Source organism: Excalfactoria chinensis, chromosome 18, assembly GCF_039878825.1.
Source record: "Excalfactoria chinensis isolate bCotChi1 chromosome 18, bCotChi1.hap2, whole genome shotgun sequence".
Classification (NCBI taxonomy): Eukaryota; Metazoa; Chordata; class Aves; order Galliformes; family Phasianidae; genus Excalfactoria; species Excalfactoria chinensis.
The window spans coordinates 5174456-5189296 of NC_092842.1; the positions used below are offsets into that span (position 1 = coordinate 5174456).

The 14841-nt window shown below is 42.9% G+C and overlaps 2 protein-coding genes and 1 long non-coding RNA gene across 5 annotated transcripts in view; 1 reads left to right on the plus strand and 2 right to left on the minus strand.

Moving 5' to 3' along the window:
* Positions 1-1369: 1369 nt before the first annotated feature.
* Positions 1370-9358, minus strand: TTF1 (transcription termination factor 1). 3 transcript variants are annotated; one of them, XM_072352918.1, is made up of 11 exons: positions 9324-9358; positions 7924-9000; positions 7089-7327; positions 6533-6718; positions 5285-5363; positions 4896-5026; positions 4236-4464; positions 3857-3946; positions 3592-3657; positions 2888-2973; positions 1370-2433 (listed from the first exon to the last, which is right to left on the minus strand). In XM_072352918.1, exons 2-11 carry the CDS (start codon positions 8781-8783, stop codon positions 2270-2272), a joined length of 2130 nt encoding a protein of 709 aa, XP_072209019.1. In that variant the 5' UTR covers positions 8784-9000; positions 9324-9358; the 3' UTR covers positions 1370-2269. The 3 variants fall into 3 exon arrangements, with proteins under 3 accessions (XP_072209019.1, XP_072209018.1, XP_072209020.1); XM_072352917.1 differs by having other exon boundaries at positions 9288-9355; XM_072352919.1 differs by having other exon boundaries at positions 9266-9324.
* Positions 9359-9470: 112 nt separating this feature from the next.
* The window catches only part of CFAP77 (cilia and flagella associated protein 77), a 51604-nt gene continuing 46233 nt past the window's right edge, over positions 9471-14841 (plus strand). Inside the window, exon 1 of the mRNA XM_072352921.1 lies at positions 9471-9736. Coding sequence (XP_072209022.1) covers positions 9623-9736 — 114 coding nt within the window. The 5' untranslated portion in view covers positions 9471-9622. The remainder of the gene's footprint in view (positions 9737-14841) is intronic.
* LOC140260502 (uncharacterized) lies at positions 11162-12861 on the minus strand. Its single transcript, XR_011905556.1, has 4 exons — positions 12738-12861; positions 12332-12533; positions 11915-12025; positions 11162-11728 (listed from the first exon to the last, which is right to left on the minus strand). It is a non-coding gene; the product is annotated as an uncharacterized lncRNA (long non-coding RNA).

The following is a 14841-nucleotide window of genomic DNA, read 5'->3' on the forward strand; positions in this document are numbered from 1 at the left end:
AAACTAATAAAACCTGTGATCAGCAGGCTGAGACTATAAACACCTGCGAAAAAGCTTGCCCTGGAGGCCTGTGGTGCAGCTGCAGCGGGTTTTGATGAGAACACCCAGCTGATAGGCCTTGGGGATGAAGAAATCTGTCCTGTAGGCCAGAGCTCAGTGGAACCGAACGGGGCTGTGTGGGTAGAGCCTGGCTTCAGCCTGCCCCCAGTGCTCGGTCAGACCGACAGGAGAGGAAGATGGACGAGGTGAGGCCCTGCTTGGCCTTCCTGCTACCCGCAGCCTACATTGCAGCTTCAAGGCTCTGCTGCACACAGCTGTAAACCAGTGGGCTCTGCTGTGATAATGACAGCTGAGACTTCTTTCTGTACCATTCACACCATCAGTGCTGCAGGAAAACACTTTAATTGACATTCTCTGTGTGAACCTCCTTTGTTTCTAAGGACTAACAGTGCGTTTAGACTCAAAGGATCTGTCCCACTGCTTCTAACAGCCAAAGGTAGAGCTCTGTCAGTCTTATTCTTCTGCTGGGTCTGGGAAGTTCTTGGTTATTGTTTATTTTTTAAACCTCTACACAGAGCTGCTGTTTTTAGTAATACTCAGTACCCACACGAACCAATTGCTTCTCCCTCTTCCGCCTTTACACAGTACAAAGGGAAAAGATCCTTTATCCTCTCAAGCGCCAGTAGTCACAGAATGGGATATGATTTTGGAAGCCTTGTCCTCCTCCAATAGATGGAAGAGTCAACTACAGATTACCAACAGAGATAGGGGTAAGGAACTGTTTTCCTTCCCCATTCCCAAAGCATGCATGAGAATGACAAGTTTCCCCCCCCTTTTTTTTGCTGTAGGAGAGAGGTCAGATCTGTACCTTTCTCAAAACAGCCATAATAGTGATGGCCCCAAGTTCACAGTTATTACACTGAATGACTTGTTAAATGCTGTTTCTCCGTTAAAGAATGTATCAGCAAAACTCTTCCTTTAGAATTTTGCTTTTAAACAGGTATAAAATCAATCCTGTTATGGAGGTGTGAGCTTATTGCTCTGAGATCTACCCTGCAGTATCTGCAACCAATCTGTTGTGCTCTACCCCACACAAAAAGATTTAGACTATGTTCATCTTTCAAGAGAAAAAGGTAGGATGAATAAGTACAGACTGCTTACATTTAAAAATTCAAATAATTCAACTTTTAACCTCCAAAGCTGCCAGGCAAGCTGGACTGAAAACTTGCCCTTATACAGGCAGCTGATGTCATGCAGCATCCTGTCTGTCCTATAGAATCCTATTGTTTTCAGGGAGACTAAAGCCAGACTACAATTAACATGGCGAGTTCCCACGTAACATCCTTTGCTACACGGCAGACAAGAAAATACTCATACAAGGCCTTTATTTCAAAAGCCTTTAAAACTTCTGCATTTTCATTGACAATTATTAAAGAAGGAAATTCTCACTTAAAATGAGCAACACGAAGCATTATGTCAGAACCAATTATTGTGTGCTTCTAACACAGCACTTGTGAAATATAAACGGGCCATACAAATACTTTATACTCACAGTAAAATTATATTACATTCACAGAGTCAGTTTACAAATAACTTTTAGGCAAATTATTAAGAGATCATACAAAGACAGGAGGTGCAGCCTCCACTTTATCCTTCTTTCATATCAAAATGTAAAAACTCGCCTTGGCGCAATAGAAAAATATTTATGTGCACATATATACATATGTATATACATACACACAGTCTGTTTTCTCTCTATATTCCAGATATTAACAAAAACATTTTAATGCTACCTTCTGATTTACATGAAATGATGGTACAGTTTATGACCACAATGGAGAAAAATCCCTTTCCTCTAAAAGAGGTTAAATCTACAACGATAATAAAATGAGTTGCTTTAAAGCATGATATCACACAGCTGTGCTGCTTCCATCATCACACATGCCTGAAGATATGTTTATATTTTAGAGTTAAGGTCAGAGTGAAGTTTCAAACTCCACAGAAAATAAAGCAGTGGAATAAAATTACCTGTTTTTGAAACTTTCAGAACGAAATTTGGTTGCAATTAGAAAAGGATTTCTAAAACAAAGCTAAATTATGGTAACCAAGGGTGGCATGAAAAAGCTGTATCTTCCATAAAAGCAGATGTGCTTATATTCTTGCTTTTCCATTATTTCATAGTCCATGTACCTGCAGTTGTTGATCTGCACCCCCTTTCCAGCAGATCCCTTTGGCAGTTAAATACTCAGTTAAATTGTTTTTAAGGCAGTCAGTCATCGCTCTCTTCACTGGTGTCGAAAACATCACTGAGTTGGAAAACCTGTTTCTTTGGATTGCCTGTCGAGTCATTAGAGTTCTCCTGCTTCCCTTTCTTCTTTTCCAACCTTTGTTCAAGTTCTGGCAGCGTCTTTTCAAAAAGATGATCAATGATTTCTTTGAAAAAAGAAAAAGGAGTCTTAACAGAATCTGTTCAGAGCTGGATCCCCTAAGGAGAAAGGATCTTACAGGCAGAATTTGTTTTGCCAGTGTTAAATGCAAATATCTTACTATTCCATACTAACTATAATGACTGCAGCGTAGATCAGACATACATGTATATTAAAACATAAACCAAAAAAGCATGGTCAAAACTTTTTGTAGTTGAAGTACTAAACAGAAGGGGTTGATGAGCACTGCGAAGATGCAAATAAAAGGAAACACAATACACTAAAAAGGAAAAGAAACAAAAACGTTTAGCAAAATAAGTAATAATACCACTAAGCTTGTGGTATTAGATAAATGGCTTAAGAGAGAATACCTAAAGAAGCATGCAGTGAAGTAGAAGACATAACCTGTTAGATTGGAACAAAAAGCTTAATGAGTATATAAAAACAGCTGGGAAACTAACCAGAAAAAGTCTTTGTTCGCCAAAAAGGAACATAGGAGACTTTTAGCTTGTAAAATTTTGCTTGAACGTAGCATCCAGGAACGTCTCTGAAAAGACAAGAGTTGAAAGGCACAGTGATGCAATGGGTCACAACTAACACTATGTGAGTTACCAGTTCCTGAGAATGACACTGGTCAAACACTTAACTTTGCTTCAGGTAGAAATCACAGTCTGCAAATCCTAATACAGACAAGTTTTCAAGGTATCAATTCCCCTTAATGTAAGCATCTAAAGCATATCATTGCACATATTCATTACACAGAAAATATAGCATTCACAGTATCAGTAATTTTATGTTCAATTTTTACTTTGTTTGAAAGAAGACCTACTCTATCACACATTCCAATAATTGCCCCTTTTGCTATTTGTTGATGTGCATTTGGAAATGTCCTTTATCAAAACTTCAGCACAGACTATGTGATAAGGTTTTAGTAAACAAAAAAACACCAGAAGCAGAATAACAGGGTTGCCTGAAGTGGGTAAAATTAAGTTTCAGAGCTGCTAGAACATGGTTGATTGTGCAGTGCTATGCAAGGATATATAATTGCACATTATCAAATTAGATAGTATTTTCTGTGGTTGCAGAATGTTGATTCCTTTGAGGAATTTAGGACAGTCTGCTTCAACTATCTTTTGTATCCGCAAGAAAAGAGAAGAGTTTTTACCCAATAGTATCACTGAGTTCTTCCCAGTTTATTTCATTAGCATCTTCCACTTTCATGTCATACAACCTAGGAACAAAACAGAAGCAGTTTGTAGGCAGAATTCAATAACTAATTCAATAAGGTTCACAGCTCCCCCAGTCAGAAGTTAAAGGACTTTTTGTCCAAAGAGTGGTATGAAACCAGAGGCACACAGCTCGCAACCAGCATGCTTTTATACCACCACTCTCAGAGATTCATAAAACATACCAGTAAATCTCAACTATACCTTTGAATAAGGTTGATGCTGGCTTGTAATCCTTTGGTCCCCCTGTATAACTGCTGCCCTTTGGTAATCTTGTTGGTTAAAACTGAAGTCCTTTAAAACACACAAAAAAAGGTTCCTATTATCTCATGACATTCTGGGCATCTAAAGGAAGCAGCTTCAAGATGCCACTGCTACAGCAACAAAGCAACAGCAATCAGGCCTTGAGACCACAGCAATGATAAAACTTAGCACAACTGGCAAGGAGTTGTTTATGTGTCTCTCTTTGTAGTCACCAACCTATTGCCTATCCTACCAAACATCGTATTACAAACTTTTGTACAATGGGGTTAAATACTCCTAAGAACAGACTTTGCTATCTCAATCTAGTATAAAGCCTTACCATTTCTGTTTACATTGTCTCCAATACCTAGTGCCCACTTTAGTTTCAATCTCAGTCCATGGTAATTTCTGGAAGAGTTTCTCACGGTCAATCTGGAGATTTCTATGTGATTTTTTTGATGATGAAAGAAAATTTGCATTTTCCAATTTCATTCTTCTTACAATCACTTCCTCCACCGCATGCATCAACTTCTGGATCTCTTCCTTTGACCAAGGGCCATAATTAATCGCTGAAATTGAAAAATATTCATGGTTAGGACATAATTTATCATACATTATTAGGAAAAAATGCTTGATTTTGCCATATTTTTATTTAAAGGATCCATTTTTTTACCTGCTTCCCAGAAACTCTTCTGCATACCAGATGCGAGAGGAAAATTCAGCCTAATGAGACTTCAACTTAAAGAACAGCACCAGTTCCTAGCTCCTATATCTGAAGACCCTGCTGTCAAATTCCTCACATCCTCCCCACGATAGCATTCAGACATCAGAAGGGTCAACTCCATTTAAGAAAACTGCATTTGTTCCACCTCCTCTTCCTCCCATCCCACCCTTTCAGTTTGTTTTCCTTCTCCCTCAGATTTCAGACTGTTCTCTTTTGCCTGAAAGCCTTTTAAACTAAAATACACAGAATTAATTATTGTTCTTATAAAGTACATACGCGACTTGATTTCAGAGTATTTCATGGCAACGGAGAGATTGGAACGGGACATCATCTCAGCAATCTTCTTCCAATCGTTGCCATGAAGAGCATGATACTTCTTCAGTTTTTCTTTTTCTTCTTTAGTATACCTAATAGAAGCAATGGACACAGTTTCATGTGCAAATTCAAACCCTTCCAACATCGTAAGTGAGATACTTACAATAGTTTCAAGTCACGCTTTATACTGGAGGGATTTATAGCACTAGTTAGAAAAATGAATTGCCCATTAAGTCACAGTAACCAGCAGAAATGTGGGATGATTTTAATTCTATCCACATTTAACAAACAAATAAACATCAGAAAATGCTATCAACCTGCTTTTAAACTCTTTCAAATTACTGGCTTACCTCCCTTTGTAATTATTTGGGTCAAACATCTTCCTCGCTCGGTAATATATAAGTCTCCAGGCTCGTGGTATGCCCTCAGCTGGAAGGTAAATGATTCAATTTTAAGAAACATTTTTACACTGGTGAGGCAGCTTAAAAAAAAGAAGTATTTTTATGACTCTGCTTTTAATCACAGAATCTCTCCATTTAAGAGACAGTACTATACAATGCTTCAGAAACTGCACAGGAAATAGTGTGGATAGAATCTCCTGAAGGGTTTCTAAGATGTAATAGTTACAGCCATAGTAAGATTATACATACTGACAGCTGGTACGTAGTTCTGGGGGTATGTAGGTGAATATCCGAAACTGAACTTTTGAACTCTGAAGCACAAATCTACTACCCTAAAGCTGAATCTACTGATCTAAAGCTTCCAGTTAGTGTAAATCTTTTTAACTTGTGGATCACATGCAAGTAGCTTATTGAATTGTCCTGCTAATAAAAAGGCACGAGGCAGCCACCCATCAGGAGGCCAAGCACTTTTGCATGCTGACTATTTCGACTCTGAGAATCAGGAAATGGAGGCATTCAGCAAAAAGAAAGTGAAGATCCTGGCTGAAGGAAAGATCCTTGAAGTGGAGAAAGATCCACAGAGATAAACACACCTAGGAACACCTGACAACTATGGCCAAGACTGCTAACAGCAGTTGGCATAACACCAACGTTACTTCCTGCCAAATGTTCCCAGAGCAGGAGTGGTGTCTCAGATGAGAAGTCAACACCACGCCAGTGTGACAACACAGATCGAGTTCATGAAATCTTCAAGAAGAACCAAAGTATCCAATCCGAAGGTTGTCATTTATTCTGTCTTTCCTGTGCTGATGATACAGAACACAGCATGGTGAGCCACTGAGAAAAGGCTCTGAGCAGCTTCACCAGGGACATAACAAAATGAATATATTTGCTACACAAAGCAGGAAAGTTTCCTAGCCATGAGAAGTCCAACAATTAAAGCGAGGAAGAAAGAAGAGATGATGCCTTTTTCAAACAGAATCTCATTAGCTGGAATCTTATTGGCTTTCCCCACATTTTGGAATACTAACTACCCTAGCTAATGACTATTTCTTCCTGTTTATGGCATCACTGGATGCTGAACACTTCAGACAAGATTTAATCATTCCCTCCCATTGATAAGCGACTAAACTTAGTTACAGCCTAGCAAATAACGTACCTTAAGCCACAAAACCCAAATGCAGGTTTAATGCTTACCAAGCTTTACACAGAAAAGGTGCTCTGTTTTTAGGCGATTGATAGCTTCTTTCTCTTCTGGATACCTTGAGGTAAACAGGAGCTTTTCAGCACTGTCTATCCCAGTAATTGCTAGGAAATCTTCAACATTTTTCCTGATTTGATTATTTTCCTTCTGGGTAAATCTGCCAAACTTGATAGCAACACCTAAAACAGAAAATAAATTAAATATATATATATTTTTAATTAAAAATAAATAAATATACTTCAAGATAACAAAGATGGTTTAGCAAACATATAACAGAAGATCAACAAATTCAGAAAGTAAAATGGCACATGGAAGAGAAAGAAAACAGGAGGTGGGAGCTGGTAATTTAAGCATACACTCTGAACTGTAATTTGCTAACAAAGTAGGAGATGCTACAAAACAGAGCAACAAAAAACATGCTCACTGGAATCACATATACTGCAACAAGAGCATGCTTGTGAGAGGACACAAAAGAAAGCTATTTCCCCTCTGTCAAAAGGTCAGCATGGCTCCACACTTCTTCACTGCTGCATTCTTTTGAGGCCTCACCTTGTTTTTTAAACTGTTTAAATCTCAATAGGTCTCTTCCAGCCATTTTTCTGATTGAATGGTCAGACAATTGACCCACATGAGGAATAAACTCCTCCAGTTCTTGTTTTGCAGTATCTAAATCCAAGACTGTAAGCGTGTGCAGGAGCTCTTCATCCTCCGCACTGAGCTCCTCTGTAGTTTCAGTAACCGAATTATTCTGGTCCTCCTTTCTATTTGATGTTGTGTTTTCTGGTGTCCTGATTAAAAAAATAACCAGCATTAAAACAGACAAACAAACAAAACCACTGACAGCAGAGCTCCAAAACAGAGACTGTTGGTATCTCTACAATTAGAAGTACAAACACACTCATTAATTAAAGAATAAGGACTATTTCAGACACTCATACACTCCATCCCAGCAGAAGCCTATTCGTACAGATGTAATTTACTATGACATTTCAATGTTTACAGTATTCAGTTTCTGAAATCAGCCCCAGCTTCTTCAGAGAACTCTTACACATAGACACCCATAATAGTGGCTCTTGATATCAGTGGCAACACAGAACATTTATTTGTTATGAATGCTCTTAGTATCAAAAAATACTTTTAAGATTATTATTGTTGCCTTTATTCTACATCAGTGCAAACAGTAACATATCTTACAAACTTTCACTGTATATTCACAAAATACCTAAGGTCTAAAAGCAGGATTCTACTACCTTCACCTAACACTCAGGTTTTAAAGCTGTTTTTAAAGATGTGTGCAATAGAGGCTGAAGAAAGATTTGGGACTCAAATACTGCAATATAAACCTATTTAAATGGAGTAGGGGAAAAAAAAAATCTAAGCTTACATTACATCAGAATCTGAAGAGCTGTCTTCCGTGATGTAAGTCCTGCTTTTTACAACCTTTGCCCGTTTAGACATCTTAGCTTCTTCAGGAGGCCTGGAGAAATCAGTGGGTGCATCCATAGGATCCTCAGTGACAGCAGAAGCACCACGGGCACTGCCTCCACACTGCGATGCTGCCACACCACCCTTACGTGTGGTGGATGGTGAGTCCATGTCCTCCCCTCGCTTCTTTTGGTCTGGATGTGTTGGAAATGACTGATCAAAGGATACATCGGTGTCCTCCTGTGTATCCTGGCTACTGCTCGCTCTTCTCTTCTTCTTCTTCTTCTTCAGCCTTTTCCTGCCAGTTTTACTGTGTGTTTCTGAAGCAGGCGACTCGCTCACCACATCCTCTTCTGCCAACATTCGCTTTCTTTTCTTCTTCACAGACTTTTTAATACATTCATTATCAGCACCGCTCTCCTGACAACTATCAACACAATTCTGATCTACAGGGACACAGCCTACATCATCACTGTGACCATCCGGACTCTCGTTGAGCTTCCGCTTCCTTTTTTTCTTTCTCTTTTGGGAAGCATCCATCACAGTTTCACAACCGACTTCACATTCTGGTTCTGCAAGAGAATGATCTAACAGAGGCTGCTGCTCCTCTCCCTTGTTTTTCTTCTTCTTCTTCTTCTTTTTAGAGACTTCACTGCTCCATGCAGCGTGATCTTCAAAGAGCCGCGGGGAAGCACCGCTGAGCTCTGCATCCTGAATGCCCCCATCCTCACGCTCCACGTCGGGTCGTTTGTATTTTTTCTTCTTCTTTTTGTGCGAATCCCAAACAGGAAAATCGTCCCCGTTTACTTTTTCCATCATGCTTTTTTTTCCCCCTTGCCTTCAATCAGAGTTTGACTCAAGCACTCAACGTTACGTGCGCACCACACTCCCATACAGGAGATGAAGCCTATAAAGCTGCTGTAGAACCACTCAGAGCAAACAGAGCAGCCACTTGCTTGGCGACAGAGCAAACTTTGCAGGGTGAGTGCATGGAAGCACTGCCTCCCTCATCACAGACACGGTGCATCCCAGCCTCCTGGAACAACACACACATCGTTAGCATTAAGATGCCTTGCAATAACGCCTTAATAACGAGACACCCACAACCGAACAACACTACAGCACCGAGGCATTATGTTTTCTGCTCAGAAACTCTTGGCCACGCTTTGGTTCTATGAGCGGCTGTGCCGGTAGCGGCAGCTCCATGCCAACACCTACAGCTCGAACCTTTTCAAGGGGAAAACCTACACGCCAAACGCCCCCGACCCGCAGCCCATCACGGCAGCCCGCCCCCTCCGCACCGCCTCAGCCCCGCGCCGTTACCGACAGGCCCCCACGCCGCACAGCACCGCCACTCACGCGTTCGCCACGCTTCACTCCGCACAGCCTCCCCCAACCCTGCTCTTCCCGTTCCGCTCGCTTTTCCCGTTCCGCCCTGCCCGGCGGAAGCGTTCCTACCCGGAACCATCACAGCAGCGCACCCACGGCGTGGCGGTTGCTAGGAGACGGAGAGACGCCGTTCTGCCCCCCCCCACCTTCCAGGCCGGCCCGCCCCGAGGCTCCCTCGGATCAGCGGGGCGGTACCTTGTCCCTTTTTTACCCTTTTTTACCCCATTTCCTTCACCTGTTGCTCTCGGAGACGGCAGAGCGGTCTCAGCATGGCGGGTCCCCCTCGGCATCCTCTGAGCCTGGCGGAGGTTGAAGCGGGCAGCGACAACGAGCGGCTGGGGGTGGCCCGGGACAGCATGCTGCGCAACCCGCGTATCCTCAAGGTGAGCTCCCGCTCGGCCCCAGCCCGGAACAGCGCGGCCGGAGCTGCCCGGATACAGCGGCTGAAGTGCAGCCATCTCCCCCCTGGGTGGCACTGCGGCCCCGCGCGGCCCCGCGGCTACGGCTGCTATGGGGTGTCCCGGAGCTACCCCGTATAACGCAGCTCTACGAGCTTCCCCATCCCTCCTCCGTGCTAATTCGGCCTTATCGTACAAAAGCACGGTAGTAAATAACACGTTGAGATGGTACACGAAGCAGAAGAGTTTGCGTTATACGATAGTTAAGGTAATTTAAGGCTTAATTGTTAAAGGGTCGGTTGGTCTGACTTGTCCTCACCATTCATCCCCCTAAACTGACATACATACAAACAACCAGCAAGCGCCGTAAAATTCCAGGTCTGTGAATCCATACCCAACTCGTTCTATAAGGAGCAGTGCTTCTCCTGGACTGCATTCAGTGCAGGTAAAATTACATGCAGTCACGAAGATTATAATGTTTACAGCAGGAGATTTGTCTTCAGCGTCACACCAAGCACTGCCCATCCATGGAGGTCACTGCTGTCTCCTTCCCTTGGGTCCAGCTCTTGCTCAGCCCTGGCACAGCTCAGCCTGGCAGCCCCCTCTGACCGGCACGGCTGCTGTAGAGCATCTCAGCAGTGGAACTTCTGAGCATTTATAAACCATAGGGTGTTTTGTTAAGGCTGAATCTGGATTACTGCTATCCGGTCAGGTGAGATAAGATTCAGTAAAGTTTTGAGGAAAAGCAGTGATCAATTTTTGTGTTTTAGCATCCTGGACAACTTTTCTCAGTGTTTCTCTGCAAGGTTTCCTTCCCACTAAGCTAACTGGTAGGGATGTAAAGAGACCTGCACCCACCTGATGCAATCCTCTAGCATGATGTGAACTAACAACACAATCAGCAGCCATTTAACCTCACAGCAAACTCTGCTGCCCACCTTCTCAGTGCAATCCCATCTCACATCATACCCCAAAGTGAGCAGTGTGTCCCATGCTGATGGGATGGCACTGATGGTCACACACCCACAGCACCAGCCCTCTGCCACATCCACTCTTCAAGCTTCCAGCTGCAGTCCTGGGTCTCTTCTCCCTCTAGGGGAGCCGTGGAGGTGCAGCGCTTTGGAGCCAGTGCTGAAGGGGTTGGCCAGCAGTGACACCTGACAGCCAAAGATGTGAAGAATGGGACAAAGGCTTTGAGACAACTGTCACTCGGACAGGTGCTTCTGGCAGCCATGGGAGGGCACTGCAGAATGTACAGCTGGCATTAAGGTGCACTGGGCAGCAAATACAGATCGTAAGGCCTAGGAGCAATGGATGGGACATTTGCTCCCCAGCCTTATTCTGACCAGCACTCTGTCCCTGAAACTATTATTCTCTATGACTCTTTGGTAAAATATATGGTAGGTTTTAATTAATCATGGAATTAATATTATTAATCAACATGTTTTCTTGCAATATAAAACTGAGGAAAGCATTTCATCTAGTGATGCCAGTAGAAATCTGAGCAAAGCATTTTTGCTCGCTTTGTTTTTACCAGTAAAAGCCTTAGCAAAGCACTTTGCTCAGTAAAGACTTTCTGAAAACTACTCTGTGCTACAAAAATAATCCAGCTCTAGGCAGGAAACGACTTCCCCACACTTAACCCTCAGCACACCATAATCATCCTCAACAGACAGCTACGAAAGTCCTTGCCTCACCAGCCCATAGCAGCACACACACCTGCTGCATGAAGGTAAATGAGAAATCACAGCTGTAAAACCCACACATCAAAGCATGCTTCTACCAGCTGAGATGCATTTGGGGGACACGAAGAAGCTGGGGTCTGGGATCAGCTCTCTGTGAAACAACTTCTCAGCCCAAACTGGGTCTTGCAATATCAAAAAGAAAAGCTATTTCAGAAGCAGCAGTTCCAAGGAGGGAGAGAAGGCTGGTACGCATAGGAAAGGCTGCTGGAAGTCTTGATCCCCATCATCTGGGCTGCAAGAGAACCAGACATAACAAACAGAATTTTTCAGAACTATTAGCATCTACAATATTTGCTTTAAAGTCTTGTTACTTACATGATGACTTTTGCCAAGTTCTTTTTAAATGCCGGAATATTTAAGATTAATTTCTCTGAGCTTTGCTCTTCAACCCCAAGGGGTAAAGGCAGAAACAACTCACCAGATATTACTCTTTCCTTTAACGCCTGTTGAATCTCACCATAAGTGACTTTTGAGCTGCTATTATTGCAAACTCATCATTGCTTTCTGGAGACGTTCATAGAAAGGACAGCTGTGAAAATGAACAAATTGTGTCACACAGTGGAAGAAAAAAAGCTCTTCTCACACAAGAGACAAACACAGAATCATAGAACCATCGAGGCTGGATCACTAGGATCACCAAGTCTGACCATCAACACATCAGTAGGCACGGACTAGGATATGGTGTGGAAAAGGATACTGACTTCAAGGTTCAAACTGCCCACATCAAAAATATCTCTTGCAGAAGTAGTTGTTGAAAGGGCAGGCTGCTCAACACTCTGAAGTTCAGGCTTTTATTAATAGACCACATTGTGGCAGTAATGGGACTTTGACTTGCCTGTATATTGTGCTCAACTTTTGAGCCTTTCACCTCCAATTTGCTCTTCTCTTAGACCTTCTCTCCCCGTCCACACAGCTCCTCCATCTCTCCCCTTGTGGGCATAGGAGGGAGCCAGGTGCTCCTTCCAGGAGGCACAACCAGGATACAACACTCCTTTCCTCATCCACATCCACCTTTGTGCAAGGATTGCTCACCTACGCTGGAAAAGAATCTGATAAAATGAAGGCTCTTCTAAAAATAACACCCATTCCTGAATGTTCAGAGCTGTCACATCTATTAGAAGCCACACAGTGTGTGTGTAATGGGTGGGACTGACAGAGAACAAAACCGTTCCGTCTCCCTAGAGCATGCCAAAAAAGCGCTGGCCCTGGTGTCCTGCTCTATCCCCATGGCACACTCCTACCCTCTAAATTTGGGGGTTCACAGCAGCACATGGGCTGTGAGCAGCCAGGAGACCCCCCAAGGTAGGAAATGCTGCTGACAGTATCACTGCCATTCACAAGGCAGCTCCTACCCTCACTTAGATAACTTCCCTCAGCTGTTAGCTTTGCTGATTTAAAGAATCCCCTAATATTGCTCTCAGCTGTTTGTACTCAATGCTCCTATTCCAGACTTGGTTAGGGACCAGTTCTAATTTGTCTATTGCAGATGAACGTAGAGGAGAGCAGCCACAAGGACTGTGAGCTGTGGTCAGAATAAGAGCATCTTTTATTTGCTGTTAATTACACTATTTACCTCAAATTGCTACATGTGCTGAGCATCCTGTGTTTTGCTGCTCAGGGGCGCTGAGGATTAATTAGTGTTTATGCAGCATTCTGTGTGCTTATTATTATTATATCACTCTTACTATTATATTTCCGCAGTCTAAGGCCAGCATTGTGCTTTTACAATGTATTCTGAAATGTCTACGCAGTACAGCTCAATAATTCATTAGAGAAATAAGCTAATGAAGGGCTGGTTAGTCAAATAATCATTAGATTTGGTTCCGAGCTTTGTTTTGCCAATGCTCTGACTTCTGAGGGTTTTTCTTCTCAGCATGAACTCATTTAAGATTTTAAATGAATTATTTGGTAACGCTAAAAATTAAAACTCCTTACGAGCTTTAACGCCCTCCCACGTTTTGCACAGACAACACTGAAATAAATCAGCATTTCCGAGAGGTGAGTAAACATTCTGCAGTGGTGAAAACAGTGGGTTCTTCTGGTGGGTGTCTGAAGGCAGGATTCAGGCTGCAGACAGACAGCAGTGAGTCAGCGGGCAGAGGGGCAGCAGCAATGCAGGGCATCTGTAGCTTCTCAGCACAGAGATAGGCGTGCGGGATGCGAAAACAAGCAAAAGGGCATTTTGATCCTTTATGTGAACAAAACAATGCAAATTGGTGAGACTAATAAGCCCCGAAACATTACAAGGTGAATGCCTTTCATGTTTGTGAAAATCTTCTGTGTTTATCCATCTAATACAATGGAAATAAAGCTTCAAAGGCCCTTTGATTTAAAAGTGCATTATTGAAGTCAGTCTGCAAAATAATAACCATTAGACTGAATTGTTGCATTATGACCCTAACGGCAGCGCTGCTGGAGCAAAGGACGCCTGCACAGCCTCTTGCATGAGTTGTTGGCGATATAAAATCAGGGATTAAGCTTAAGGAAGAAAGAATGGTAGACATGAGAAGAAGAAATAAAATGACAAAAAAGGTCAGAAATGGGTCCACGTATAAAATGAGGCTGTCGTACTCACGGTGCAACAAGAGCTGCGTCAGGCTATACATTTTTATGATGGAGCTGGAACTCAGGCTTTATTGTCTTGAAGGTTTAAGAAACTTTGGGAGAGGGCCAACACCCATTCATGGTGTTGGCCCCAACCCATGCTAAGCCAGGAGATGATTTGCAGGCTAATTCAAATCCAGGACACCATGCGAAATGTCAGAGACATTTTGAGTCCCTGTCAAACAGAGGGGAAAGGTTTGTAATAATCCCCAGGGCTCAGAACTGCACATGTCTCACAGTTCTTTTCAGAGTTTATTCTGTTCTGCCATTTCAACCACCAACCAAAGAATGTGCCCTTATCTACAAGCTGTCTTCTGGAGATGCTGAACCCACCAGGCTGAAGGCAGCACCGCCAATCCACTGAGGATGTGTAGGAGCACGGGAACATCTCTGCCCTTATATCCTCTGCACCCTCAGCTCCTCACCCAACAGCAACAAATAGCCCTCCTGTTCTGGAAAAGGCACAAGCAAATGTCCCAAGCATGCAGGAGGAGCTGGAGGAGGCTGAGTAAGGGCCCTTCTGAACAGGAGGGCACTGGGTGAGCACCCAAAGGAAAGGCAGAAGGCTCTTCATTTCTAAACCTTTGCTAAAATCATTTCTCCTCTTTTTATGCAGCATAGAGAGCAAACAGGGGTCACTGGGAACAACATTTTCTGCTCCAGGTTTACAAGTTTTTTGCCGCACTTTCCCAAGGGCAGATTGCTTTTCCATGCAAATTCCTGGAGATGTTCTTATGCTTA